The sequence below is a fragment of the Brassica napus genome, chromosome C3 (genome assembly GCF_020379485.1).
Source record: "Brassica napus cultivar Da-Ae chromosome C3, Da-Ae, whole genome shotgun sequence".
NCBI classification, from domain to species: Eukaryota; Viridiplantae; Streptophyta; class Magnoliopsida; order Brassicales; family Brassicaceae; genus Brassica; species Brassica napus.
In genome coordinates this window covers 69,035,199-69,062,705 of record NC_063446.1, presented here as the reverse complement: position 1 = coordinate 69,062,705, position 27,507 = coordinate 69,035,199, and the positions used below count along the sequence as shown (strand labels likewise).

Genomic DNA, 27,507 nt, shown 5'->3' with positions numbered 1-27,507 from the left:
TTCGATAAGGTGTCAGGCCTCACTATCACTGGATCTGGTCTCCTTGATCCCCATGGGGAAAGTTGGTGATCTTCTGTTAAGTTCGACTCCCGACCACAGGTACTTCAAAGCTATTCAATAAGTTGAGTTTAAGATGTCTAGATGCAATCATCCACTTCTTATTATTCGAGAAGCATTTTAAACAATTAACTTTATCAACCAAGTGTGATTAACAAAAATGTCATTTCTTATGTGTTATAATGAGAATCATTCTCATAGCATTTGTTAAATAACTCTTCTTTACCTAGACTAATTACATATAATGCCATTGCTCATTAAAATTTAGGAATATGAAGAGATTATATTACTATACTATATGAGTCATGATTGCATTGCTAAAAACGTGGCTGACGGTTATAAACAATACCCGAGATAACCATTGCGTGGAAACATCAGTTAGCTAACTTCTGTTCTTCTATTACGTCAAAGTGAGACGTAACCGATGATTCCGACATACAACATTATCTCTCTTTGATCAGTGAGAAGAAACCCTACATAAAAAGAAACATTTCATGGTATAATTACTCACTGCAATAGATTTTAATAATTATCGAACAAATTAAACACATATATCCACAAAATGAACGGCGAAATATAGTAGTTATCTATATTCTTATCATAATATTAGTGGATTGAGCGATGTGTATGCTTCATTATTTTACAAATTTTTAGCATAATACTAGTGGATTTTCGATGTGTATGCTATATTATTTCATAGAAGTTATCATACATTATGTTTTTTAATAAAAAAATTGATGGGGTTTTGACTATATACATACTATTCATGTTTTTATAAGATTCATGTTCTTTACGATTCATAAATGATACATGATATTTCTTGGGACTGGGAAAAATAAACAATTCATAACTATGTTCTTCTATAAAAGTTCCTTACGTGACATTTTCTTTGATTAATGTTTTGGATTTTTATGGGATACATGACACTTATTTTGGGAATCATCAATATAAACGGTTTTATATTGTAAAATCAAAATGTTGAAATCTATGGAATATCTTGCGTGATTGTAAAATACATCCAAAAAGGAATTCCATATTAAATTTTTTTCAATCCCTTAACTTTTGCAATAAGACTTTTTGATTTTGAAATTATCTTAAATGGTGACAGACATTAAATTTGGAAATTTATATCATTAATTTCCGATTAAGTTTAAAGTCAAATATCATTTATTATGGACTTCCTTTATTTTCGCCCCTTGCATATAATACTTTCTATAATTGTCTGAAAATCTACAATTCTAATGTTATACAAAATTAATAGGATTCTCTGATATTTATATTCACAAGTGATAGGGTTTTGACTATATATGATTCATATTGTCATAATATGAATCTTCTTTATGATTCATGAATGATACATGACATTTTTAGGGACTAAAATGCATAAACGATTCATAATTATGTTCTTCTATAATTATTTGGTTTGTGACATTTATTTTGGTTAATATTTAGAGACAATTATATATGTGAACAAAGTTTATTTTCAGACTGGACAATATAAACTGTTTTATTATTGTAAAATCAAAATGTCGTATATAAAAATTTATAAGCAATTCCAAAAAATACAATAAAAATGGTGACACACATTAAATTTACAAATTTTTTAATTCTTTTCGATTCAGTTTAAGGAACATATCATTTTAATGTTGAATTCCTTAATTTTCGCCCTATGCATATAATACTTTCTATTTTTGAATGTATTTTAAATGACTATCATTTAATATGACTATCACCCGTATCTCGTGTCCCTTCGAGATTTTTTAGTAAAAACACTTTTTAAATAAAAGATAATTAAAAGAGACCCATATGTATTTTGGGTCATAATATTAAGGTTCAATAATGGTTCTCTTTTACAAATTTGAGTCCTAATCAGCCCACTAAATTTGTAAATTCATGTTATTTACTTCTTTTTTTAATTATTATTTCAATTTATTTTTATTCTCTTATAAGTTTTATGTACTCCAACCAGTATAATCTTAATAAAATAAAATGATAAAACTTCGATAATAGGACAATTACTATTTCTCTACCATAATAAGACTATCGTCACCCGGATACTCCATTATTATTATTTTTGACTGAAACTCCAGTAAACTACCAAATTTTTTTTTTTTGCATCAATCTGTATATTAAACGTGTAATTCTGCTAATCTATACCATGTATAATATGTACCTTTTCAATATTTATAGATTAAAATTTATAATCTTTTTAGTTCATTCACTCCGCGCATCATCACCCAGTAAATCATTAATTGTTTTGTCTGACGGTTTTATCTTTGTTTATGCAGGCACTGCAATTTAATCGATGTAACAACCTTATATATAATGGACTAACTCAAAGAAATAGTCCAAAGAATCATATTTCAATTAGTAATTGCATCCAAGCAACTTTATCAAATCTTCATCTCATAGCACCTGCAAACAGTCCAAATACGGATGGCATTGATATCTCTCTTTCACAAAAAATCAATATCTTCAGCTCGGCAATCCAAACCGGTATTAACATTTTTGTCTTGATTATGAGAAAATTATGATATACCTAGTTTTCTTATTGATATATATATATATATATATATATATATATACATATATGATTTTCTTCCTATTAGGTGATGATTGTATTGCGATTAATACTGGTTCGTCCGATATCAACATAACCAGTGTGGACTGTGGTCCAGGCCATGGCATAAGGTTCGCACATAGAATTTTATATATTATAGTTTTTACTGGTAAAATGATAAAATCATATTACTATTCGTGCGTGGGAGTGCGAAAAAAACTATTGTAAGCTCAATTTAGATAAAATGGCTTTGATCGAAGGAAAATTATATATTTTTTAACAGTGAAATGTTATATATTTTTTTATCTTAAAACAGTATAGGGAGTTTGGGGGAAGGAGGTGCCACTGAAACGGTAGAAAACGTACATGTACAACATTGCACCTTCACTGGCGCTGAGAATGCCGCAAGAATCAAGACTTGGCCGGTAAGGTTTTACGTGTATAAAAGAATGAGCATATCATAGGCAATAAATAATATATATATATGTGTAATTTATTAGATGTTACATAATTTCTTAGGGAGGAGGAGGATATGCCAGAAATATTTGGTACGAAGATATTACGCTGATAAATACCAAATTCCCCATCATAATCGATCAGCAATACGATGATGATTCTTATATATATGCAAAGGTAATTTTTATTCATGTTTTTATATATGGTATTTGATGTGATAATATTGACTGTGATTATTATTTTCTTGGTCATGCTTCATTCATTTAATTACTAAATTTCACATTCATAAAAAGATATACATATTAAAAATGTATTTATGTTGTCGTTTTTTGTGTAAATGCGTTAATTTATGCTGTTGACTCCTTTCAGGGAAGTGCTGTGAAAGTGAGCGATGTAACTTTTAGATACTTCAGAGGGACATGTGCGCAACCCATTGCAATAAATCTAGATTGTGATAAAATAGGTTGTGGTAACATCGTGTTGGAACACATCAACATCACTTCTTCATCTCCACAAACAAGTCCCAGCGCAATTTGCCGTTTCGCAGATGTGACTAGCAGCTTTGTCAACATTGATATGAAGTGTGTTAATCATGCAGATCTTCAAGGTCCATCACCGAGTCCGGAACTTCCATCACAGTATGATCAACCTCATGCACAGCTTCCTCAAACTTCTGCTCCGCATGCTCAAGCTCGACCGTTCTTATCTTTTCTATAATTTAATTAAGCCATTCTTGGTATTTCATAGACGGACTTGAACACACAGAAGTCATTTTGTAATCTTGAAACCTACGGTCGAGAGATATAATAATAATAATATTAATAATAATAAAGGAAAATTTTATCAAAATACTTCATCTAATTTTATCCACTTTAATGCATTAACTAATTATTTTATCCACTTTAATACACCAGCTTTCAAATTATCGATATTATTAAAAGGGAAGGAGTCCTAAAAAATCTACTTAAAACAAGTCATAATTGGACAATTCCATTCAACTAGAATTCCTATTAGAGAAAATGACACAAAGAACACCAAACAAAGTTTTCCTCCCCAAACTAGCACTCAGGATCAGAAATCACAAAAATAGGTTTCACTAAAGGGGTAATTTACCCTTATGCCCTCTTCTTTAAGTAATTAAAAAGAAAAATTTGAAATCAATTGTCGCCGTCCTCGTTTCATCGCTTCTTCTTCTCCTCATCGCTGTCTTTCGTCATCGTCGTCTCTCCCTCGTCGTCATCGTCGTCGTCTCTCCCTCGTCGTCATCGTCGTCGTCTCTCTCTCGTCGTCATCGTCGTCGTCTCTCCGTCGTCGTCATCGTCGTCGTCTCTCCGTCGTCGTCATCATCGTCGTCTCTCCGTCGTCGTCATCGCCTCTCCGTTGATCCGTCGTCGTCGTCTCTCCGTTTATTTATCGTCGTCGTCGTCGTTTCTCAATTGATCTGTCGTTTCTACGTCTATTCATCTCATTCTCTCTCTCGTGTGTCTGATTTGATTAAGGTTTGAATCATTTCATTTTGTTATACATTATCTAGTTTTTGTTATATATTATTCATTTGTTGATGAATTGAAGTTGATTTTGTAGAACAATGGAAGTTTTGTGCATCTGTGGACAATGGATCTCAAAAGAATATCTCCAGTGGGAGTTTCTTGTTGATTTAAAGAGGAATGCATCAATCATTTCCATTGAAGAAGATCTACTGTATGAAGATTTGATGAAGATTGTATCTGAAGATTTTAGTGTTAAAGAGGAAGAGATCAGTTTGAGTTATGGTGTTTCATTGGATATGAAATGTATTATTGAAAGTTTCCCCCCACTCTCGATAGGTAATACTCGTCAGCTCAGAACTTTCATTTCCAAGACTAGAGCATTTGATGGAACCTGTCGTTTGTGTGTTAAGGTTTGTATGATTTTTTTCTTCCTTAGACTTTTCAGGATATGCTTCCTAATCAAGTATTAAGCCTTACAGAACTACTCGACTTTTGCAGGTTAGTACTGATCCAGCTAGCTGTAACACTCAAGCTTCTGATACATTTGCTTCTACTGTTCCATTGAATGCCAATCCAGTGATTTTTTCTACTGTGCAGAGAGAAAAACAGGTACATTGTCCCTAATTCCCTTTTTCTGTTTGTGTTTGCATGATATGCTTCATAATCAAGTATTATGCCTTACAGAACTACTCGACTTTTGCAGGTTAGTACTGATCCAGCTAGCTGTAACACTCAAGCTTCTGATACATTTGCTTCTCCTGTTCCATTGAATGCCAATCCAATGATTCTTTCTACTGTGCAGAGAGAAAAACAGGTACATTGTCCCTAATTCCTTTTTTTGTTGTGTTTGCATGATATGCTTCATAATCAAGTCTTATGCCTTACAGAACTACTCGACTTTTGCAGGTTAGTACTGATCCAGCTAGCTGTAACACTCAAGCTTCTGATACATTTGCTTCTCCTATTCCATTGAATGCCAATCCAATGATTCTTTCTACTGTGCAGAGAGAAAAACAGGTACATTGTCCCTAATTCCCTTTTTCTGTTTGTGTTTGCATGATATGCTTCATAATCAAGTATTATGCCTTACAGAACTACTCGACTTTTGCAGAGTCTTCTATATGAAGGTGTTTCTACAGTTCCTCTGAATGCTCTTCTGGATTTTAGCCCTGTCCATATTAGACTTTCACCAACCACGAGAGGAGCTGGCGATATTAAGGTGAATAGCTATTTTAAGACAAAGAGAGAGTTGATGTTGAGGATGAAGAAATGGGCTTTAGAGTGGAAGTTTGAGTACAAGACTGTCTCTTCTAACAAGTCAAGAGTGCTTTTGAGTTGTGTTGATGAAAATTGCACGTGGAGGATGCGTGCTACCAAGCTACCTCTTTCAGATTTTTTCGTTGTTAAAAAGTATGTTCATGAGCATACATGCGATACAACACACAGGAAAGCCAACCACAGACAAGCATCTGCAAAGTTGTTGGGTTCTTTGATTTGCAGCAATTATGGAGAAAAAAAGGAAGGTCTCAAACCGAAACAGATCATTGAACAGGTCAGGATGCTGCATGGTGTTCACATCAATTACAAACAAGCTTGGAGAGTGAGAGAAGAAGCTCAGATTTTGGTTAGAGGGACTCCTGAAGACAGCTATTACAATTTGTCTAGGTGGTTGTATAAAATCACAGAAACAAACCCTGGTTCCTTGACTTATCAACATGTGGATGCTGCAGGAAAGTTCAAGTATGCATTTGTGGCTTTTGGTCCTTCGATAAGGGGATTCTCATTGATGAGGAGAGTTATTGCAGTAGATGGTACATTTCTGAAGGGAAAATTCAATGGGACTTTATTGGCAGCTTGTGCTCAAGATGGGAATTATCATCTATATCCTCTCGCCTTTGCAGTGGTTGACGCAGAAAATGGCGCCTCTTGGAAATGGTTCTTTAGAGGTTTGAGCCAGAAGATCCCGGACGCTTCGGATCTTGTTTTTGTATCAGACAGGGCTAACTCCATTTCTTCAGCGTTGGAGGATGTATATCCCTTATCTCACCATGGAATTTGCAGGATCCATCTGCTCCGCAACATCACTCCTACATATGCGAAGACTGGGTTGCTACCTCTGGTGGAAAGCGCTGCTGATGCCTATACGTGTCACGAGTTCTGGTTAATCTTCAAGGACATAAAGGATAAATGTCCTGAATTGGCTAAGTATCTGGAAGATTCTGATTTTAGGAAGTGGGCACGAAGCTATGCGCCTGCGAACAGGTATAATATCATGACTACCAACATTGCAGAGTCTCTCAATTCTATGTTGAGGATGCCTCGTGAGTTGCCCATTATCTCTCTCCTTGAAACTATCAGATTGACGATGACCACTTGGTTTTTTGAGCGACGCGAAGCGGCTGCGAAACATAAGCACCTGGTTACTCCAAAAGTTGTGCAGAAATTGGTATCTAGGTTAGGGGCCGCAATGTTGTTGAATGTGTATCAAGTTGATCGAAGCGAGTTTGAGGTGAAGAATGAAACAATGAAGTTTGTTGTTGACTTGGAGAAGCGGCATTGCACATGTAATGTTTTCGACATTGACAAGATCCCCTGCATCCATGCCATCGCTGCTGCTAAGCATATCAAGAGAGATGAAAACCTTTTTGTTGATGCTTCTCACTTGACAGAAACCTGGGCTAAAGCTTATGCTGAAAGCATACATCCTGGTGGAGAGTTGTCAACGTCCACCTATCCAGAGAATATTGATGAACTGTCTTGCCCACCTCCAGCTACCAAAAAGAAAAGTGGACGCCCTCCTACAAAGAGAAAGAGATCCGTTGGCGAGTTTGGGGTTCCTGGATCTAAATCTCAGTCCCACAAGTGCAGCAGATGTGGCACAGGAGGGCACAACAAGAGCACATGCGAGAGGCCTATAGGATGAAGTTCTACATTTTTATTGATTATTATTTGGATGTTGGCTATTTGATGGTTACATGATATGCACCAGACCATATACATTTTTTCTTTTGGAACCCTATCCCGAATAAGTATGATTTCTTCCAAATTTTGTAATATACAACATTATCTTTTGATCTCATTTCAATTCTTAGTTTAAACTTCTTTGCTAGAAAAAAACACAGTAATATTCAACTATTCTGGAATCCCATCCTGAAACTCAGAGTTTCTTTCCAAAGTTTATAATATAACGTTTGCGGTTAAATTCATCTATGTGGACACTTATATCAGATGATTCACCTCAGCCTAGCGGCAACACCACCTATCTTTCCAAATCTGAAACACTTGTCCCGACCTAGTTTCGATACCCCTTGGAATCAGATTTTTTTAAAAAATTATTACAGATAAAAGAAATATATTCTGTTACTTACTTCACCTAACGATTGAAACACACTTGGTCTAGTGGTATACCTTATTCCGCCTTTCCTCCCAGACATTTCAGGTTTGAATCCTGGGAGATGTGTATATTTTTATTTATTTTTCTCCAAATTTTGCTAATCACAATTTGTACGGTTAAATATGTTTATGTGGGAAAATCTACCAGATGATTCTCCTTGGCCTAGCGGCTAAACCACCTATCTTTCGAAACTTATACACTTGTCTCGACCTGGGTTCGAATCCCCTTGGAATTAGATTTTTTTTTTTAACGGTTCCTTTCTAAAACAGACATCATTTATCTCAGTAACCGTTCAATAATCGAAAGGTTGCTTTCTAAACCATTTTATAGTAATCGAAGGGTTACTTTTCGTTCTATATATACAAGGGAAGATATCAGATCTCTCTTTTACTGACTTTCATTTCTTCTGTGTTTTTTCTTTTCTCATTCATCAAGTTTCAATGGAAGGGTCAAAGAAGATGATGAAGCGTCCCATAAAGGAGGTTTACGGATCTGATGCTTCCGATGGTTTCAACAAAGGAAAGGCGGAAACTGTGGAACGTTACAGGGCTCTTCTTCGTTTGTCCAACGAACACAGGCTATCTGAAATTGAATGGCATCAGGCAGCCAGCAAAGCAAATTCCATTGCTTCCCAAATCGAGTTGCTTGAAGAGATTATTAAGGCTAAAGGAAAATTTGACTTCACTGCTGAGTTGGAAAAACTCAAAGAAGAACTCATGGAAGCGGATGGAATGCTTGCTGATGTGAAGGTCAAAGTTCCTGATTGGTGTAAGCTTGAGGAAAAGTGGCTGTTGGATGAGTAATCTCATGTTATGATCTTCTCTTTTTTTATGTTTTAAAGCTTATGTTTTAAGAAACCACATTATGATTTGTTTTAAGAAACCACATTATGAGTAATCTCATGTTATCATCTTCTTTTGTGTTGTGTTTCAGTCAAAACAAAACAAAAACACTGATTAAAATGTAGAGGATTAGTGGTCTTATATCTGGCTAATCTCGGTTTCATATTCGTTTCTGGAAAGCCATCCTGAATTTGACATAAAATGCGGTTAAATTCATTTATGTGGACACATATATCAGATGATTCACCTAAGCCTAGCACACTTTTATTCATCTTTCGAGAGTTCACGAGTTCAATCCAAATCGGATCACATTCTTTTTCATTTTTTTTGTAAACATTAAAGGAATTTGTTTTTGGAAAGCTATCCTGAATACCTAAAATGATATCCAGATTATATAAATCTATCGTCGGTGATTAAATAAATTCACATTTACACTGTTATCGAATATCCACCATAGCCTAGTGGCAAGCCCTTCTACTCTTAGTGTACCCTTATCACACAATAAGCCGTGTTCGATCCCCGTTGTGTATACTCACATTTTTTTCTGTTTTTAATTAAATATTCAAAAGTTAACGAGTTCAATTGACATCGGATCACATTCTTTTTCATTTTTTTGTAAACTTTAAAGGAATTTGCTAGGCTATGGTGCATTTTTCTTTCTCACTCTTTTTCTGGAAACCCATCCTAAAATTACCATAAGCATTTGACAATTCATCAAGACATCCTAAAAAATTTTCAATAACAATCTAAATGAAAAAAACGTTAGGGATAATTCATTACAAACTTAAACTTAAACGTTAGGGATAATTAACGTCAAAGTAGAAAAACAGAGTAAAAAACAGAACAAATATGACATTTTCACTTCCTTTGACCTTCCTGGAAATCTTTATCCATAAACTGGTCGAAGATCTCACAACATAGCTTGCTTCGTAAGTCCATCGCAGTTTCATCATTTATATTAGCCATGCTCTTCAATCCCAGTGACCTGCATTCCAGCATCTTCACAACAAAAATACCACAGTTGTATGGAAATTTTGTCTTTGGAAGCCCTTCTGCAAACTTAACTTGAAATGGACTGATATCTTCGAAATTAACCTCTTCACCAAGAAGTTCCATCTTTATGGCACTAATCAACACTGTCATAAATACCCAAAATTATACAATAAATTAATCACCAACAGACAACAAAATGAATATGTAAAAATGCATCACAAGCACAAGCAGCAAGAGACAAACTTTTATTTTCTAAATTAGCTAAAATTCTTTTTTCAGGATACGCATACTTTCACAATCCTATCCATAATCAATGTAACAATATAAATAAAACTGATTTTTCTACACTGAATGATAAAATTAATAAATCACAAAGAGTTTTTACCTGCCAGTTCTTGGATTTGATTAAGAGCACGTTTGATATTTGCTTTTGGAAGACCACAATGGAAGAGTGTGATTGTGTTATCAATCAATTGTATCTCCACCCCAATATAGTGATAGCTCAACTTATCTTCAATGACACCATATATAACATCAACATCTTCCAGCCATACCTTCTTTGGATGTATTAAACCTTTCACAAGTTCGCCTACACAGCCCTCCAATAACGTTTGTTTTTTCTTATGTGGCTTCCTGACAGATTCATAAGCGTACCCAACCACTTCTAAGAATCTGACTGGTACAAAGCATGCTGCTGGAAGATTGTTGTTGCGGAACCAAGCACCTTGCTCAACCCTCTTACAATTTAGCATTTCAAATGCAACATTTATGTGCTGCCAATGTAACAATATAGTTAGAAACTTCATATAGAACTGCTATAACATGGACATCTAACATAGCTCAACTCAACCTCTTCCTAAACATATGACACAATCAAATATCCACAAAGCATTATTACCACTCAATAAGAATCGAAACAGAGTTTGTAAATACAAAACTCAATCATATCCTTTTCCTAATCACATTGCATCATCCAGAACCACATTAATTATTAACATTAAATAAATAGAAGACAGAACAGAGTGTTGATTACCTCTTTGTTGAGATTCTTTTCTGCATCGTCCATTTTTTGAAAGAACTCTTTTTCAATTTCTCTTCCATTGATATAAAACGGTCTGTAGTTGATAAAATTAACTAGTATCAATCGAAACTTTTACAAAATAAATTAGGAATATTTATGCAAGGACAAAAAGTTGCTTACACACGATATATGCCCCGTAGATCCATCCAGTGTGCAAGCCTTGAAAACCGAGGAAATTCAGGTGTCACAAATGGATCAATTGGAAGGATTACCTCAGGTGTTACAGGCATAGGAGGGTTTCTAGGTCGTATTGGCCTCTTCTCTTCTCGCTGTAGAAAAGGAAGCAAATCTACTGGCTGAGCATTTGCTTTCTTCTTCTTCTTACAAGCGACAGCCTTCGCCTTCCCCTTTTTGAATGACAAAAATTCAGATACATTTATATCTTAATTCCTAGTATGATGTATAAATATTTCATACCTTTTTATCACCATCTCCTTCACTTGGATTCACACTCTGCGTCTGCTCTTCTTCTATCTGAAAAAATACCGAGATATTAAACAAATGACATTATTTTTCAATTCAAGTTATCCAAGGCATTTGTTTTACCTTTTCTGTCATCTTCCAAACACCATCTACCCATTTTCTTGGTTTTCGCATCTCAGAATGGTTGAAGTGAATTTGTTCAGTAGAATTGTTCAAAGAGACAAAACACGTGCCATCAAACAAAATGACTTTAACTTTTCCAGCGCACCAGGCACCATTGTCGAACACCTCTACGTCATCCATTAGCTCATAACTTTTCTTCGCTCCAGGTCTCTCAGGTGGTGGTTGAGGACGTATTCTGTCAATTGATACACGTGTCTCAACACTCCTTTTCCTCTTCTTTTCGTCCAGAGACGGTGCGGAGTACTCAACTTTCACCATCTCAACCCCATCAACCAAATATGTTGCCAACACATTTCCTGGATACCATTTATGACAAGTATTGTCATCTTGTGATGAAATCTCCACATTTGCTCCGATCTCAAAGGTATTTTGAACTCTGCTTTCTACATCCTGTGATGGTTTAGATTCAAGGATATCCAGTCATTTTGATAGTTGCTTTATATTTATTAAAGGTTTTAAAATAAAAGTAATACCTTATTTTGCTCGTGAGTCTCCTGAATGTTTGGTGAAATGTTCTCATTCATAAGCTCGTGAGTCTCCTGAATTCAGGAATGGTTTCATGAACACGTACAAGGGCTTCCAAAAATTACTTGAAAAGTCCATTTTTTTAAAGAATGTACCTGTTGCGTCTGAATTGGAGTAAGGACTGGAGTCTCAATATTCTGTTGAGCTATTGGAGAACCAGGTGTCTCTTTCGTGATCTCATTCATAGGCTCTCGTGTATCCTGAAGTCAGGAATGGGATTATGAACACGTACAAGAACTTCCAAAAATTAATTGAAGTACAACCAAATTCATAATTTTATAAATACCAACAGTTTTCAAAATTATACTTGCCTCATTGTTAAGTTGTTCATCTGCTTGATCTGTATTGGCTTCACCTTGTCTGGAAGCCGTCTCATGAAATGGAGTTGTGTCAGTCTGTGCAAGTAGAACAAAAATTAGGAAGGCAATCCTAAATATGTATAACATCTTCCAAAATTACTTGACAACTCAAAAAAAAACTGAATCAAGAACTAGATAAACATTAATTTTAATTTCCGAAAAAAAAGTTACCTCATTGTTTGGAGTTTCATATGAAGTAACTCTTTGTAGTTTCTCTAGTTTTGTCACACGTTCTTTAATCTGTTTCCTGTCTTTTTCAATCAAACACAAACGATCGTTCATGATCCTTAAATTATCTCCCACCATCTCGCTGATTCTGTTGATCTTTGATTCCAAAGACTCCTCCTGATACGAAGAAGAAGCTTGACTCATCCCTCCATTCCCAAACAGTAAAGATGCTCTTCTTATTTGTTCATTAGCACCGTATAGGTCTACTGACATGTTTCGCCAATCTCTAATTTTAAACTTATAACCTCTCTTGGATAAATCGGCCATGTCATCCAGATCTTTATTAGCTTCGTCTTCCATGCAAACATCAGCTTCTGGATCATTAGGAATAGGAGGTAGGATGCATATGACCTTAAGCTGAAACCAAAAAAATAATTAGCTTTTAAATGGAGAATCATAAGGCAAAACAGAAACAAGAAAAAAATAATGTAAAAACTAACATGATCTTTGATTTCAATTAGGAGAACATCTATCAGCTGTGGAGAAGCTATTTGAAGGTACTTCTCACACAAAAATATTGGGGTAGACGGTTGAACGCTCAGAATAGGAACCACTTGACTGAATGCATACTGTAGCAAAGGTACTGACTCAAGTATCCATATAAGAAATGCCATAGGGAATCCTTGCAAATCATAATTGTTTTTGTCGAGGCTTTTGTCGACAGCTCTCTGAAGTGATTTTAACAGCAAATTATAAGCTGTTCTCCCCCATGGGTATGTCATCAAGACATCCATATCCTGCGCTATTTTCACATAATCCAAAGTAAAAGTTGTGCCACCGTCGAGAAGGCTCTTCTGTAGTAGTATGCTCTCAATCAGGAGGAGCATTGCAAGGCAGAATCTCTCATCAGAAGCATCTTCTCTTGTGTTTCTGAGCTGCTTCTCCACATCCTTTACTGTATGAGTACGCCCTTTTAGAAAGTCCCACTTAAATCTCTCGGTTTCCTCTCGTGGTTCTCTTGCTTCACCACTACATTTCAAACCAGTCACCATGTGGAATTCTCTTATAGAGAACCTCATTGGCTGAGCACCAAAATGGAACCAGGATTCGTGTCTCTTCACTGTCTTGATGCTTTTGGTGAGAACTGCGTGCACTATCTTAGCTGATAATTTCAAAGACCTCTCTCCAAGCTTGATCACCGGTCCCAAAAACGTCCCTCTTATTCTGTTGAACTCATCATTTCCTAGAATTTCCTTAACAGTTTTGATATAAGCAACTATCGAGTGTTGGTTTATCGATATCGTCTTCTCTGGCTCTGATCCAATCGGATATCTCAGCTCAGGCAGTGCTAGTCTTAATGGTAATGGATCTCCCATCTTGTTTCAGGAAGGGTTTCCTGAAACAATACAAATCCTTCCTGAAGTCTATACACATGCTTTCACATGAACTAGAATTCTACCAATCATATTAGGTTAAAACGAGCAAGTCAATACACAAGCAAAAACCAGGAGACCAATCTCTCAGAAAGAAAACACACATAAGGTTGAATCTGCAGGAAGGGTTTCCTGAAACAATACAAATCCTTCCTGAAGTCTATACACATGCTTTCACATGAACTAGAATTCTACCAATCATATTAGGTTAAAACGAGCAAGTCTATACACAAGCAAAAACCAGGAGACCAATCTCTCAGAAAGAAAACACACATAAGGTTGAATCTGCAACATACCTTAAAGAGATAGAGCTCTAGAAATGGTTTTTCTCGGAGAATAGAGAGAGCTCGCGTAAAAGATCGAGAGAGAGAGAGTTCTGGAGATGGGTTTTCGTCGGAGATCGAGAGATATGGAGATGAGAGAGAGATTCGAGAGGCGGAGACGAGTGAGATTCGAGAAGTTAGAAACGGCGAGAGTGTTGAGACGGCAAAAGTTTTGTCTTTTTCCAATCGAAATGTATTGGTTTTGGAAACCTATCCTATATTAATTGGTTTAAGTATGCTTATGTAATATTCTTTAACAGATGATTCACTTCAGACCAGCGGTTAAACCGAGGCATTTCATAACACAAAAGTCTCTCTATCCCCGGGTTCGATAAGTGGTGGATTCAAAATCAATTTTAATTTTTTTTTGTGTTATAGTTTAGAGTTAAATACAATTAAATGTAATCCATTAACAGATGATTCTTCTTTGCCTAGTGGCTAAAATCCCACACTATCCAAATACGCAAACTCTCTCCCTCTGGGTTCGATCCTTTTTGGATCTAAATTTTTTTTTTTTTTTTTTTGTCTGTAAACATCACAATTTTAAGCTTACAATTTTTTCTGGAAACCCATCCAGAAACATTATTTAACCTTCCAAGATATATGACCCAAAAAAATACTTGATATCCTTCCAATCTTTCTTATGTAACCAGACGCCAACAACATAACAAAATAAACAGTCATAACTAAAACCGAGTCTTAACTAAAACAAAAAATGTTTTGATGCATCATTCTCATTTCCCAAAGCTCTCATCCACAAATTGGTTGAAGATCTCACAAGACAAGGTTCTCCTTAGCTCCAATGCATTGTCATCATTAATCTTTGTCATGTCTCCTATCTTCAATGACTGGCACTCCAGAATCTTGACAAGAAATATCCCACAGTTGAAAGGATGTTTTGTCTTGGGTAAACCTTGTGCCTGCTCAACCTCAAATGGAATCATCTTCACTTTATCTACCTCATCACCAGAAGATTCCACCAGCAGATCAGAAATCAACACTGTCATATTTAAAAATCAATATCAAGATAGAATCAGTTGAATATTTCAAACCAAGAAACAGTTGAATACATCAAATACAAATTGTTTATATATACCTGCCAACTTTTTCACTTGAGGAATATCAATGCTGTTGCTTTCCTTTTGAAAACAATCATATACTGTGATTCTTTTCTTCTTCAAATGAATTTCCATCCCAATCCAGACATTGCTTTTTTTTCCAAGAGTAATCCCATACACAACATCAACATCTTCTCCCCATGTCTTCTCTGGATATACCTTCCCTCTTACAATATCTTTAAATAAATCGTTGAAAATCTTTTTACCTTTGACCTTTTCTTTCTTGTAAGCCAAATCATGAGAGAGCAAGCAATGCAAGAACTCCATAGGTAGGAAGCACGCCTTTGGAATCTTGTAGTTGTGGAACCAAGCAGCATTCTCATTTCTTCTGCAATTTAGCATTGCAAAGGCTCCATCAATGTGCTGCAAAAAAAAATGCAAACATTATCTATTTTGTTACTATCTAATTCCTGAAACTAAACAAATCCTTCCTGAATTTTTTTTAAAAAAAAGCTCAAGGCAAGAACATATGTAAAGAAATTACCTCTTTCTTAAGGTCCTTTTTTGCATTTTCCATGCTTTGAAAGAAAGATTTCCTTATCTTATTATCATTGATTGATAGGGACCTGTAGTCGATTGAAGATTCAAAGGAATTACTAAACCTTTTATACATAAATATAAGAATATATAGACAAGGACAGAAACATGCTTACGTTTCATGCATGCCGGGCTTTAATGTCATCCAATTTTGAAGCCTTGAAAGCTTATGTTCCGCAGGAGTTGAAAACGGATCAACTGCAGGTATAATCTCATGTATTACAGTTAAAGCCGGATTTCTTTCAGACTTGAATGGAGTTTTTGTGTCTCTAGATCGTTTAGGCACCCTCTCGCTCCTTCTTAGGAAAACATTATCCATTCCTGAATTTTGTGATGAGGCAGCAGCTTTCCTTTTCTTATCAGGCTTCACCTTTAATCAAACAATAGACACCAAGCAAAATATTATCAAATTTGTTGCAATCGGAATTTCTGGAAACCATTCCTGAAACTAAAATGTATGTATATCAAACAATTCACGTGAAGTATAATTCAAGTTATGATTTACCTTATCTGCCATCTTCCAGACTCCATCTTTCCATTCTCTATGAATTCGCAAATCTGAATGTTTGAATAGAATAGTTTCCATAGAAGTATAGAGACACACCGAGTATGTGTTATCACCAAGTACCATGCTAATTTGTCCGCTGCTCCAGCCATTGTTGTAAAAGACTTCTACCTTATCCATCATCTCAAAGGATTTTTGGTCACTAGTTGGTGTTGCAGGACGTATTTTGTCAGCCGTGATAGTATCCTGAAGTTTCTGAAGTCTATGTTGGTCTGCGAAGAGTGTCGTGTACTCAACTGTCAGCTCCTCTAGTCCTTCACACAGTTTAAGATCAACAACCTTTCCTGGATACCATATTTCGTCATCAGTAGACAAAATCTCAACCTCTGCGCCTATTTGAAAGTGAGCTAGAAGCCTGCTTACTTCAACCTATGAAAAATGAAGATTCAGTAACATCAGCGGTTTCAAATTGTTAGAATAATAATTAAAGATCAAATATACTCGATGCATACCTCGTTTGTTTCTGAAAAATCTATAGCACTTGTCTGAAGATGCTCTGTTTTCTGAGTAATAGGCGGTATCTTCGAAACTTGCTCAGTAGTAGGTTCAGTAGTAGGCTCTGTGGAAACTAGCTCAGTAGTAGGTTCTGTAGTATCCTTGAGATTTTCTTCTGCTTGATTCTGCTCTGATGGTGTCTCATCGGATTGCTCTCCCTCACTTGTCTGAAGGTGTTGTGTTTGCTGAGTAAGAGGCTGTGTAAGAGGCTGTGTCTTCGAAACATCTGTGGAAACTAGCTCAGTTGTATGTTTTGTAGTATCCTTGAGATTTTCTTCTGCTTGATTGTGTCTCCTCTCCCTCACTTGGAGAAAAATATTGGGTCGCAGTTTCTGTCTCACTCTATAAGACAAAAGTAAATGGTAAGAGTTAGTTGAATAGAAAAATATTACATAAACATTTTAAATATTTCTTCTTACCAAAGCGTTCTTATTTTCTTCAATAACTAGTGCAATTAGTGAAGACAATGGAGAGGAAGGTGTGTGATGCACAGCATGTGTATCCTCCTGTAATAACAATAAAATAAAAGAGGTAGTTATGAAGAAGTTTCTACAATTTAAAATTCAAGTTGTACTTATGAAAGACATTTCTATGCTTACCTTTTTATTGTTTGCTGAAATGATCTCAGCCAATGGTTGTGTAGCCTCATACGTTCCCTCTGTTACCGTCTGCAAAAAAAAAAAAAAGTCAGGAAGGGGATCAAAAACACGTACAAAAGCTTCCAAACATTACTTGAAATCTCCAAGATTTTTTGAGCATTTACCTGCTGTTTCTGAATTGGAGTAAAAACTTGAGCCTCAATACTCTTTGGAGATATTGGAGAAGAAGGTGTCTCATTCATTTCCAGTGTTTCTTTTTGCGAAACTTGAGTCTGAGCAGCAGGTGACTCAATCACAATCTGCAAAAAAATATCAGGAAAGGCCATCATGAATACATTCAATTATAATTTCTAGAGTAAATATTACCTCATCATTTGTTTTTCCTTCTTCTTGATTAGTTTTGGGTGGCGTCTCATCAGTAGAGGTTTGTGTTTCCCTCCGCCAAAAATTAGAAAGGTCTATATATGTAAATCACCCAAAACTAATTGTAAACTCCAACTGTCATTGAGCATATACCTCTTGTGTCAGATTAGGAGTGAAAATTTGACTATCAAGGGCAGGCGTGTCATCCGATGGCTCTCTCTCAATCTGTAAAAATTATCACGAAGGCAATCCAGAGTACGTTCTAAAGCTTCCAAACATTAACTTAAAAATCCAAGAATTTTTTTTGACCATGTACCTGCTGAGTCTGACTTGGAGTATAAACGGGAGTTTCAATACTCTTTGGAGCTATTGGAGAAGAAGGTGTCTCATTCATTTCCACTGTTTCTTTCTACGAAACTTGACTCTGAGCAGCAGGTGACTCCCTTGTTAATTTCTCTCTCACAATCTGCAAAAAAATATCAGGAAAGGCCATCATGAATACATTCAACTATAATTTCTAGAATAAATATTACCTCATCATCTGGTTTTCCATCTTGATTAGGATTGGATGGCCTCTCAGCAGGTGACTCACTTGTTTCTTTCTGTCAAAAATCAGAAAAGCCTTTATATGTAAAAAAAATCACCCAAAACTAATTTGTAAACTCCAACTGTGAAAACAATATCATTGAGCATATACCTCTTTTGTCAGATTAGGAGAGAATACTTGAGTATCAAGGGCAGGAGTGTCATCATCTGATTCATTCATTGTCTCCTGCAAAAATCAAGAATGCATTCAAGAATATGTACAAAAGTTTCCAAATATTACTTCAAAACTCAACAATATTTATTGGTTACATACCTCATGTGTCAAATTAGGCTGTTGAGACATTGGAGATAAAGGCGTCTCACTCGATGGTTGCGTGTAATCCTGCAAAAATCAGGAAGGCATTCAGGATTTTGTACAAGAATTTCCAAATATTTTCTTAAAAATTTTTGAGCATATACCTCATTTTGTTGAGACTTTGGAGATGCAGCTGATTCAATCATTGTCTCCTGCAAAAATCAGGAATGCATTCAAGAAGTACAAAAGCTTCCAAATATTACTTCAAAACTCAACAATATTTATTTGTTACATACCTCATGTGTCAAATTAGGCTGTTGAGACATTGGAGATAAAGGCGTCTCACTCGATGGTTGCGTGTGAGACATTGGAGATAAAGGTGTCCCACTGGATCGCTGTTTGTCAAATATTAGGAAGGCATTCAAGAATATGTACAAGATCTTCCAAAAAATACTTGAAAATGCAAATGTAAAAGAAGATGTTTTGAGAATTTACCTGTTGTGTCACGTTAGTGGGAAAAACATTGTTGTTTCCTTCCAACTCTGACACACGGGCTCTAAGATGCATGTTTTCTTCTTCCAGTAATGACATTCGATCCTTCATGCTCTTCAGATTCTCCTCCATTACCTCAATGATCCTGTTCACTTTTTCATTTACTGAATCCTCATCAATCGGAGTAGAAGCTTGGCCAGTCTCCTTATTTGCCATCATTTGAATAAGAGCATCCAATGTTTCAAATGTGTCTACACACCTATTTTCCCAGTCATCAGCTGTAAGCTTGTACCCTTTCTTTGTTACATCTTTCAGTGTTTCCAGCTCGTCACTATATTTGTCTTCAATGGAGATATCATCTTCTGGATCATGAGGAATAGAAGGTAGTATGCAATGGACCTTCAGCTGAGAGTATTTTAAAAAAGACCAATGAGAAACATATTAAAAAGAAGAAGCCAAATAAACTGAGAAACATATACTTGGAAAAGCTTACCTTTGTATCAGCTTCAACCTGTAAAACCCTATCAAGTGATGGATTCTCTACGTCAGTGTATTTTTCACACAAGTAAGTCGGCCCAGGAACCTCAACTGTTGGTACACACTTACTGAACTTATTCCTTAGCAAAGGAATCGACTCTAGTATCCAAAGAAGGAATACTAGAGGATAACCTTGCAACTCAAATTTGGATTTATTCTCCAAATGATTCGCGACAGCGTTTTGAATTGACTTCAGGAGCACAATGTAAGCCTCTTTCCCCCATGGATATGTCATATCCTATGCATTTTTCGCATATTCCAAAGGAAAACTCCCTCCTTTTCTCTTCCGCAATAATATGCTCTCTACCAGGATGAGCATTGCGAGGCATACTCTCTCCTCAGAAGCATCTTCTCTTGTGTTTCTGAGCTGTTCCACCACGTCACTTAACTTATGACTACGCCCCTTTAGCAATTCCCAATTAAATCTATTTGTTTCCCTTCGTGGTCCTTCTAATGCACCACTACATTTCAAGCCTGTCATCATATGAAATTCTCTTATAGAGAACCTCAGTGACTGCGCACCGAAATGGAACCAGGCTTCATTCTCCTTGACAGAAACGATGCTTCTAGTGAGAATGGCGTAGACCATCTTTGCTGATAACTTCAATCCTCTCTCACTGAGCTTCATTATAGGTCCCAGAAATGATCCTCGGACTCTTATCATCTCATCTGGTTTTAGGATGCTGTCAACAATGGAGATATACTCTGAGCCGGAATATTGGTTGATTGCTGACTTTTGCTTTGGCTGTGAACCAATAGGATACTTCAGCTCTGGCAGTGCTAGTTTTAGAGGTACTGAATCTCCCATCTTGTTTCTATCCTGCGTAAACAAGGAAAAAAAAATTTCAAACTTTTCTGGAAGGCTTTCCTGAAATAACACAACAAATGCTTCCTGAAATTATTATAAACACTAGACAGTTTCACAAGCAACAAAAGACTCATAAGCAAATTCAAGACCCTATCAAAAACAAATGCTTCCTGAAATTATTATAAACACTAGACAGTTTCACAAGCAACAAAAGACTCATAAGCAAATTCAAGACCCTATCAAAAATATCAACATTCCTAATCAAAACAAGACTCCAAGCAAAAAAGTTTCAAAATGTGTTACCATACGAGTTTCAATATTCAACATTCAATAGATGCAGCAACAAATGCTTTCTGGAAATCTTCTAAAAACATTCAATAGATGCAGCAAGAGACAACAAACTTTTATTTTATAAATTTGTACAAACACACAGAAGGTTGAATCTGCAACATATCTCAAAGAGATGAATTATGCTCCAACAACTTTGTGTTCCCACAATTCAAAAGTCTTTCATTTGCTTCGCTGGTTAATAAGAAAGAGTAACAAACAAATCAAAATCAAAACGCAAGCTTCACAAATTTAATTCAAAAACCCTAATTTTAAAAAGTTACATAGTGATTTGTGTCCGATTTTGAGAGTAGAGAGTGTGACGCTGATGATTAGATAGCCGGAGAAGATGATTAGCGAGCCGGAGACGATGATTCCCGAGCCGGAGACGATGATTCGCGAGCCGGAGAAGATGATTCCCGAGCCGGAGACGATGATTCCCGAGCCGGAGACGATGATTCGCGAGCCGGAGAAGATGATTCCCGAGCCGGAGACGATGATTCCCGAGCCAGAGACGATGATTCGCGAGCCGGAGACGACAGTGCCAGTGAGGGTTTGAAGATTCCCGAGCCGGAGACGACACGGTTCGAAGAGTCGCGAGTGAAGGAAATGAATTTTGTTTGTTTTTTTTTATTCTTATAACACAAGGGTAGCAGTGACATTTTGCCCTTTAATGAATGTCATTTTTGTGACTTTCATTTCCTGGTGTCATTTTTGTGACATAAACTTGAAAGGTGTTCTTTTGGACAATTGCCCTTCCTATTATTTCTCATACTACTAACTTAATTATTCTTCATTAAAGGAAAATTAGTCATAAAAATGGTACTAACCTAATTCTCTACATATACGTTTACTATATACGCATTATTCCATCGTAATTATTCTGTGCTATTATTAAATAATGTCCACCCTATATTTATATATATGGTTACTTGTGATTTATTTAATAGTTAATACCTTCGGAGACTATAAACAGAATACAATATCTATTGTAAAAAAATTGCATCTTTTACAGAGATCAACCATTAATTTATACCAACCTTATTAACTAAACTGATTTCATTAACTATGTTATATATATAAACACTTCAACCTTATCATTCACAAACTAAATGATGTTTGTCACAACTTAATATTCAAAGTTGGTTGTATTATTTAATACCAAACCAGTTCCTATACGAATTCATAGATATGATTATGGTCTACATAAAACATGTTCAATCTTTCCATCTGCTATATTTTCAGAAAATTGCTATTTATCTTCGGTTTTGTTAGATATTTAGTCTAACCAATTATAAATCGGTTAGTGATAACTTCTAAAAACTTTGAAAACACTTTGTTATTTATTAACACTATATCGCTACTTCAAAATAGGTTAGCAGTAGAATTGTGTTTTAGAACAAAATCTACTTATTTTAAAACATAATATTATTTTGAAAATAGTTTTGATACTATGTGTTATATTAAACATAGTTATATATATATATTTGAAATAAATAATTATATACATAAATTATACTTTTGGTTAACTAAATTATATATCAAACAAATAAAAATATTTGGGTAATTAAAGTTTTCGGGTTATCCGGTTTATAAATAGTATTTTTAGGATATTTGGTTATTTAAAAATTGAATGTAATTAATATTTTTAAATATATAATTTTTTATTTAAAAATTCAGGTACTCATTTGGTTCTCGGTTCGGTTTCAATTTTTCAGTCATAGATATATGATTTGCTCTATTATTTATACAGTTCAGTTCAATTTAGGTTTTTCATTTTGGTACGGTTTAGTCCGTGGTTTTGGATAAATGTGCTCAAACTTATACACTATCTTATATATAAATTCGTTTAAAATATATTTAGTTACAAAAACAAAGCGCGGATCAAAATCTAGTACCCATTTAATACATTGGAACAGTAACATTATTATCTGCTTATCAATGTATTTAAAACTGAACCAAATAATTGTTTGTTTTGATCACAGTTGAATATGGTTCGACCGGATCGAATTTAGTTCAAAATTAGAATCCGGTTTGTCTGCTTCTCATGACCCTTATCTACACTGTAAAGTCTGTAATCCCTCAAAGTATTTACCTTTTCAAAGACTACTAGTCAATCCCCGTTACGCACGGGGCTATATTAATTTTCAAATATTAACTATATAGCTATTATTTTTAACGTTATATTCTGAACAACAATAAAATTCTGAATTGTACGTTCGTGTGAATACATATTTTTCTTAGAAAAACCAGAAAATTATACATTTTTCAAATAGATGTTTGATATACTTTTCCATTTCTTGTATATTTACTTATTATAACCCCTTTTAGTTTTGAAAATTTTGATATTTTTTATTTTTTTAAATTTGAAACTCTATCCTCAAAACCCCAACCTTTAACTCTAAACCCTAAGTCTAGATTAGTCAACCCTATGGTATAAATGTATTTTTACTCTTTAATAAAACTTCTTTTGGCAATTTTTTCATTGAGAGCTATTTTGTTACAAAAATTTAAAAATGACTATCCTCAGAAATTTATCTATATTTTAAATTTGTTTATTCTAATTTTCTTGCTTTTATATCAAATGACAATATTTCGATAGATATTTAATATAATATTTATATTTCTTATATTGTATATTTGTTTATTATTTATTTAACTATACTTTTCCACTTAACTATACATTTTTCAGATAAATGTTTAATTTAGTTTTCCATTTTTATATTCTACATTTACTTATTGTTTATCTGTTCTTATTTTTTATATATACTTATTCTTAATTTCTTTTTATATCAATTATAATATTACGATATATATTTAATGTAATATTTTTATTTCTTATGAATTATATTTACTTATTATTTTTTTTTCTCATATTTTATATTTAATTATTATAATAGGTAACATTTTTATTTCTTATATTGTATATTTACTTATTATTTATTTCTTCCTATATTGTATATATATTTACTTATAAAAAAATTGTAATTAATTAAAATATAAAACAATACATTTTTCAGATAAATGTTTAATGTACTTTTTTATTTTTTATATTGTACATTTATTTATTTTTTATTTTTTCTTATATTTTGTATTTACTTATTCTATTTTGTTTTTCCTTTTTTATCAAATGGTAATATGATTTATAGATGTTTAATGTAATATTTATATTTTTTCTATTGTATATTTACTTATTATTTATTTTACTTTATGTTTTTCAAATGTTTAATGTAGTTTTTATATTTCTTATATTGTATAATTATTATATATTTGTATTCTAATATTATGATAATTGTTTAATGTAATATTTTTTGTTTCTTATATTCTATATTTATTTATGAATTATTTTACTATACATTTTCATATAGATGTCTAATTTAGTTTTTCTAGTTCTGATATTGTATATTTACTTATTGTGCAGTTTTACTTATACATTATATTTACTTATAATATTACAATAGATTTTTAATATAATATTTCTATTTCTTATATTGTGTATTTACTTATTATTTATTTTACTATATATTTTTCAAAGAGATTTCTAAAAAAAATTTCATTTCTTAATTGTATTTTACTTACTATTTATTTTTCTTATATTGTATATTCATTTATTCTAAATTTCCTGTTTTTATATCAAACTATTATAGATGTTTAATGTAATATTTATATTTCTTATATTGTATGCTTATTTTTTTATATTGTATATTTACTTATAAAAATATTTGGAAATAATAAAAATGTAAAACGATAGATGTTTAATTTAGTGTTTCCATTTCTTATATTTTATATTTAAATTTTTATTGTATGTTTACTTATCTAATTGCTTTACTTTTATATCAAATTGTAATATTACGATAGATTTTTAATGTAATATTTCTATTTCTTATATTATATATTTACTTATTATTTATTGTATTATATATTTTTCAGATAGATGTTTAAAGTATTTTTTATATTTCTGATATTGTATATTTACTTATTATTTATTTTTCATATATTTTATATTTACTTATTCTAATATTATAATAGATGTTTAATGTAATATTTTTATATTGTATATTTACTTATTATTTAGTTACCTATACATTTTTCAGATATATGTTTAATTTAGTTTTTCCATTTTTCATATTGTATATTTACTTACTGTTTATTTTTTCTTATTTTATATATTTTTTATTCTATTTTTTTTATTTTATGTCAATGATAATATAACGATATATATTTATTGTAATATTTTTATTTCTTATACCTATATTTACTTATTATTTATTTTTTCTTATATTTTATATTTACTTATTCTAATATTACGATAAATGTTTAATATAATATTTTTATTTCTTATATTGTGTATTTAGTTATTATTTATTTTACTATACATTTTTTAGATAGATTTTTAATTAGATATTTTCATTTTTTATTGCATATCTACTTATTCTATTTTTTTTTTGGTTTTATATCAAATGATAATAGTATGATAGATGTGTAATGTAATATATCTATTTCTTATATTGTATATTTGTTTATTATTTATTTTTTCTTATATTTTATATTTACTTATTATTGTTTAATGTAATATTTCTAATTTTTATATTGTACATTTACTTATTATTTATTTTTCCTTATATGTGTATTTACTTTTAATTATTTTTTTTATTTTTTTAATAATAATGCCCTATCATCTCTCTGAATAAGTTTTTTTTTTGCTGATGTGGATGCTCTATGGAGCCTAAAAATGTCCATTTTATTAGTATACACTAGTGATCAACCCGCCCTACAGGCAGGGTATGCAAATAAATGAAAAAAAAATAATATATTTTAAATATTTATTTTATTCTTAACTAAAAATAAAATTAATTTTGATATTTTTCTTTCATTTCTTATTACTTTGAAAAATATATATTTGAACTGAAATTGGTCTATGTTTCTGTTTATTCGGAAAACAAATCAGCTGAGTAAACTTTTGTTTATTCAGTTTTTTTTTTTGTTTATTTCTGTGTATTCATTTTAGTTGGTTGATATGTTCTAACCAATTGGTCCTTGCTAGCCACTCGAACCATAAACAGATCAATGAAAACATTAATTTTGGTTTGGTCGGTTCTGTTTGCTTAGGTTTGTACCACATGTCCATCGCTAAAACCCAGCGTCGTTGATGAATGAGAAGTGTCATGTTTGTTACTGGCATTTTCGGAGAAAATGTCGATGTTGAAGAGAAATAGTGTGATCGTCTATTTGCTATAAATCTTTAAATCTAGTTTCAGGTGAAGTAAACATACATGTTTAAATTAATCTCATTAGCCACAAGTATAGGTTGTCCTCAGGTTCGTACAATCTCTCAAAGCACCTAAATTGATTGAATTAGTATTTTATTTTCTAGAAGAAAGATTGGTGCCCGTTATGCTAATGGTTCGAGGTAATTTATTTAAGGTTGAGTTATTAGGGATTGTTTGATCTTGGGATGACAATGAATCCCACAGATCCATTCAATTTAATGAAAACATTAATTTTTTTTTTTGAAAAAATTGACCTTTTAGCTTGTCCGTTTAATACTCGTTTAAAGCATGTTTTCGGATGGAGTTTACGTACATTGGAATAATAAAATGTCAACTGATGTAGATTCTATGCATTGTGCTCTTATCATACTCTGATTTTCCTGACTTGTGTACTCTTCCAAATTTGCCTTCACACAAATATTTTTGTGTTCATGTTAGCAGGTCTAGGAAGCAATGATGATTATTGCTTTGTCTTATCTCTGACAATACCTAGAACAATTATTCTGCCTTTTTGACATGTCCTCTGTAAATTTACACCTTCGATCTGACCTCTGTTGCTTGGCAAATACAAAAATTGCGCATGCAAAAACCCATCTCGGAACTATTTTTTCCTTCTCTTATTTACTCTGTTTTGTTCTCTCCACTGCTCTGACCTGTGTTTTCTTTAAGTCATACAACCATCACAGCCAAGTCGTGAACACCCCCCCCCCCCCCCCACCCCCTTGCGACTCAACTCTGTCGTCACTGCCATCGCTCACCATGACCCTACCACCACTTCTCCACCATTCTACAACAACTTTCATTAGACTCACCCTGAAACTTTGGTATTTTCACTTTTGTTGTTTCTATAACTTCTAAAGTGTCATTTGATGCAGGACTCATCATCTCTTGCATTAATTCCGCAGACCCTTTATTTTCTTTATGTTTCAATCTAGAGATGATGACAAAAAAGCATTTAGGATTTCAACTTTTTTAAAACATATTATCTCCTTACATTTTTGTTTCTTCTTCTTACATGGGATAGCTGAGAAGAGACTGAGGATTGAGAAGTAGCTGCAACAATCAAGTTCTTTTATCAGTTCAAATGTACATTAGATCAAACTCAATTGCAACATAATCTTCAAGACAATGCAAATGTTATTGCAATTATGTTCACGTATAAGACCCGATGGAACCATGAATCAATCAAGTGTGACTACTGATTATTAGAGTTTGCTAAATGGAAAACACATTTTAAATAACGTGGGCAAATATATTCATTGATGTTA

At 33.4% G+C, this 27,507-nt stretch overlaps 6 protein-coding genes across 6 annotated transcripts; 2 read left to right on the top strand and 4 right to left on the bottom strand.

Annotated features, from left to right (window-relative positions):
* Window positions 1-2,647: 2,647 nt before the first annotated feature.
* LOC111203866 (probable polygalacturonase At3g15720) lies at window positions 2,648-3,790 on the top strand. The gene is made up of 3 exons (XM_048749950.1): window positions 2,648-2,748; window positions 2,934-3,042; window positions 3,443-3,790. The coding sequence occupies exons 1-3, from the start codon at window positions 2,648-2,650 to the stop codon at window positions 3,788-3,790; spliced, it is 558 nt and encodes a 185-aa protein (XP_048605907.1).
* An 871-nt stretch (window positions 3,791-4,661) lies between these two features.
* Window positions 4,662-7,486, top strand: LOC111203865. Its single transcript, XM_048749949.1, has 3 exons — window positions 4,662-4,973; window positions 5,062-5,172; window positions 5,675-7,486. Exons 1-3 carry the CDS (start codon window positions 4,662-4,664, stop codon window positions 7,484-7,486), a joined length of 2,235 nt encoding a protein of 744 aa, XP_048605906.1.
* A 2,035-nt stretch (window positions 7,487-9,521) lies between these two features.
* On the bottom strand, window positions 9,522-11,349 carry LOC125583464. Its single transcript, XM_048750436.1, has 3 exons — window positions 10,994-11,349; window positions 10,826-10,907; window positions 9,522-10,565 (listed from the first exon to the last, which is right to left on the bottom strand). Exons 1-3 carry the CDS (start codon window positions 11,101-11,103, stop codon window positions 10,161-10,163), a joined length of 597 nt encoding a protein of 198 aa, XP_048606393.1. The 5' UTR covers window positions 11,104-11,349; the 3' UTR covers window positions 9,522-10,160.
* LOC125583298 lies at window positions 11,114-13,907 on the bottom strand. The gene is made up of 9 exons (XM_048749948.1): window positions 13,032-13,907; window positions 12,535-12,948; window positions 12,316-12,399; window positions 12,100-12,204; window positions 11,953-12,018; window positions 11,420-11,869; window positions 11,291-11,347; window positions 11,199-11,220; window positions 11,114-11,142 (listed from the first exon to the last, which is right to left on the bottom strand). The coding sequence occupies exons 1-9, from the start codon at window positions 13,905-13,907 to the stop codon at window positions 11,114-11,116; spliced, it is 2,103 nt and encodes a 700-aa protein (XP_048605905.1).
* Window positions 13,908-14,904: 997 nt separating this feature from the next.
* On the bottom strand, window positions 14,905-16,868 carry LOC111204129. The gene is made up of 5 exons (XM_048750434.1): window positions 16,448-16,868; window positions 16,059-16,312; window positions 15,890-15,971; window positions 15,384-15,768; window positions 14,905-15,287 (listed from the first exon to the last, which is right to left on the bottom strand). Exons 1-5 carry the CDS (start codon window positions 16,628-16,630, stop codon window positions 15,022-15,024), a joined length of 1,170 nt encoding a protein of 389 aa, XP_048606391.1. The 5' UTR covers window positions 16,631-16,868; the 3' UTR covers window positions 14,905-15,021.
* On the bottom strand, window positions 16,511-21,105 carry LOC111204805. Its single transcript, XM_048750435.1, has 9 exons — window positions 19,791-21,105; window positions 19,301-19,702; window positions 19,102-19,200; window positions 18,970-19,017; window positions 18,824-18,892; window positions 18,662-18,736; window positions 18,498-18,566; window positions 16,960-18,430; window positions 16,511-16,876 (listed from the first exon to the last, which is right to left on the bottom strand). Exons 1-8 carry the CDS (start codon window positions 20,067-20,069, stop codon window positions 18,374-18,376), a joined length of 1,098 nt encoding a protein of 365 aa, XP_048606392.1. The 5' UTR covers window positions 20,070-21,105; the 3' UTR covers window positions 16,511-16,876; window positions 16,960-18,373.
* Between the last annotated feature and the right edge of the window lie 6,402 nt (window positions 21,106-27,507).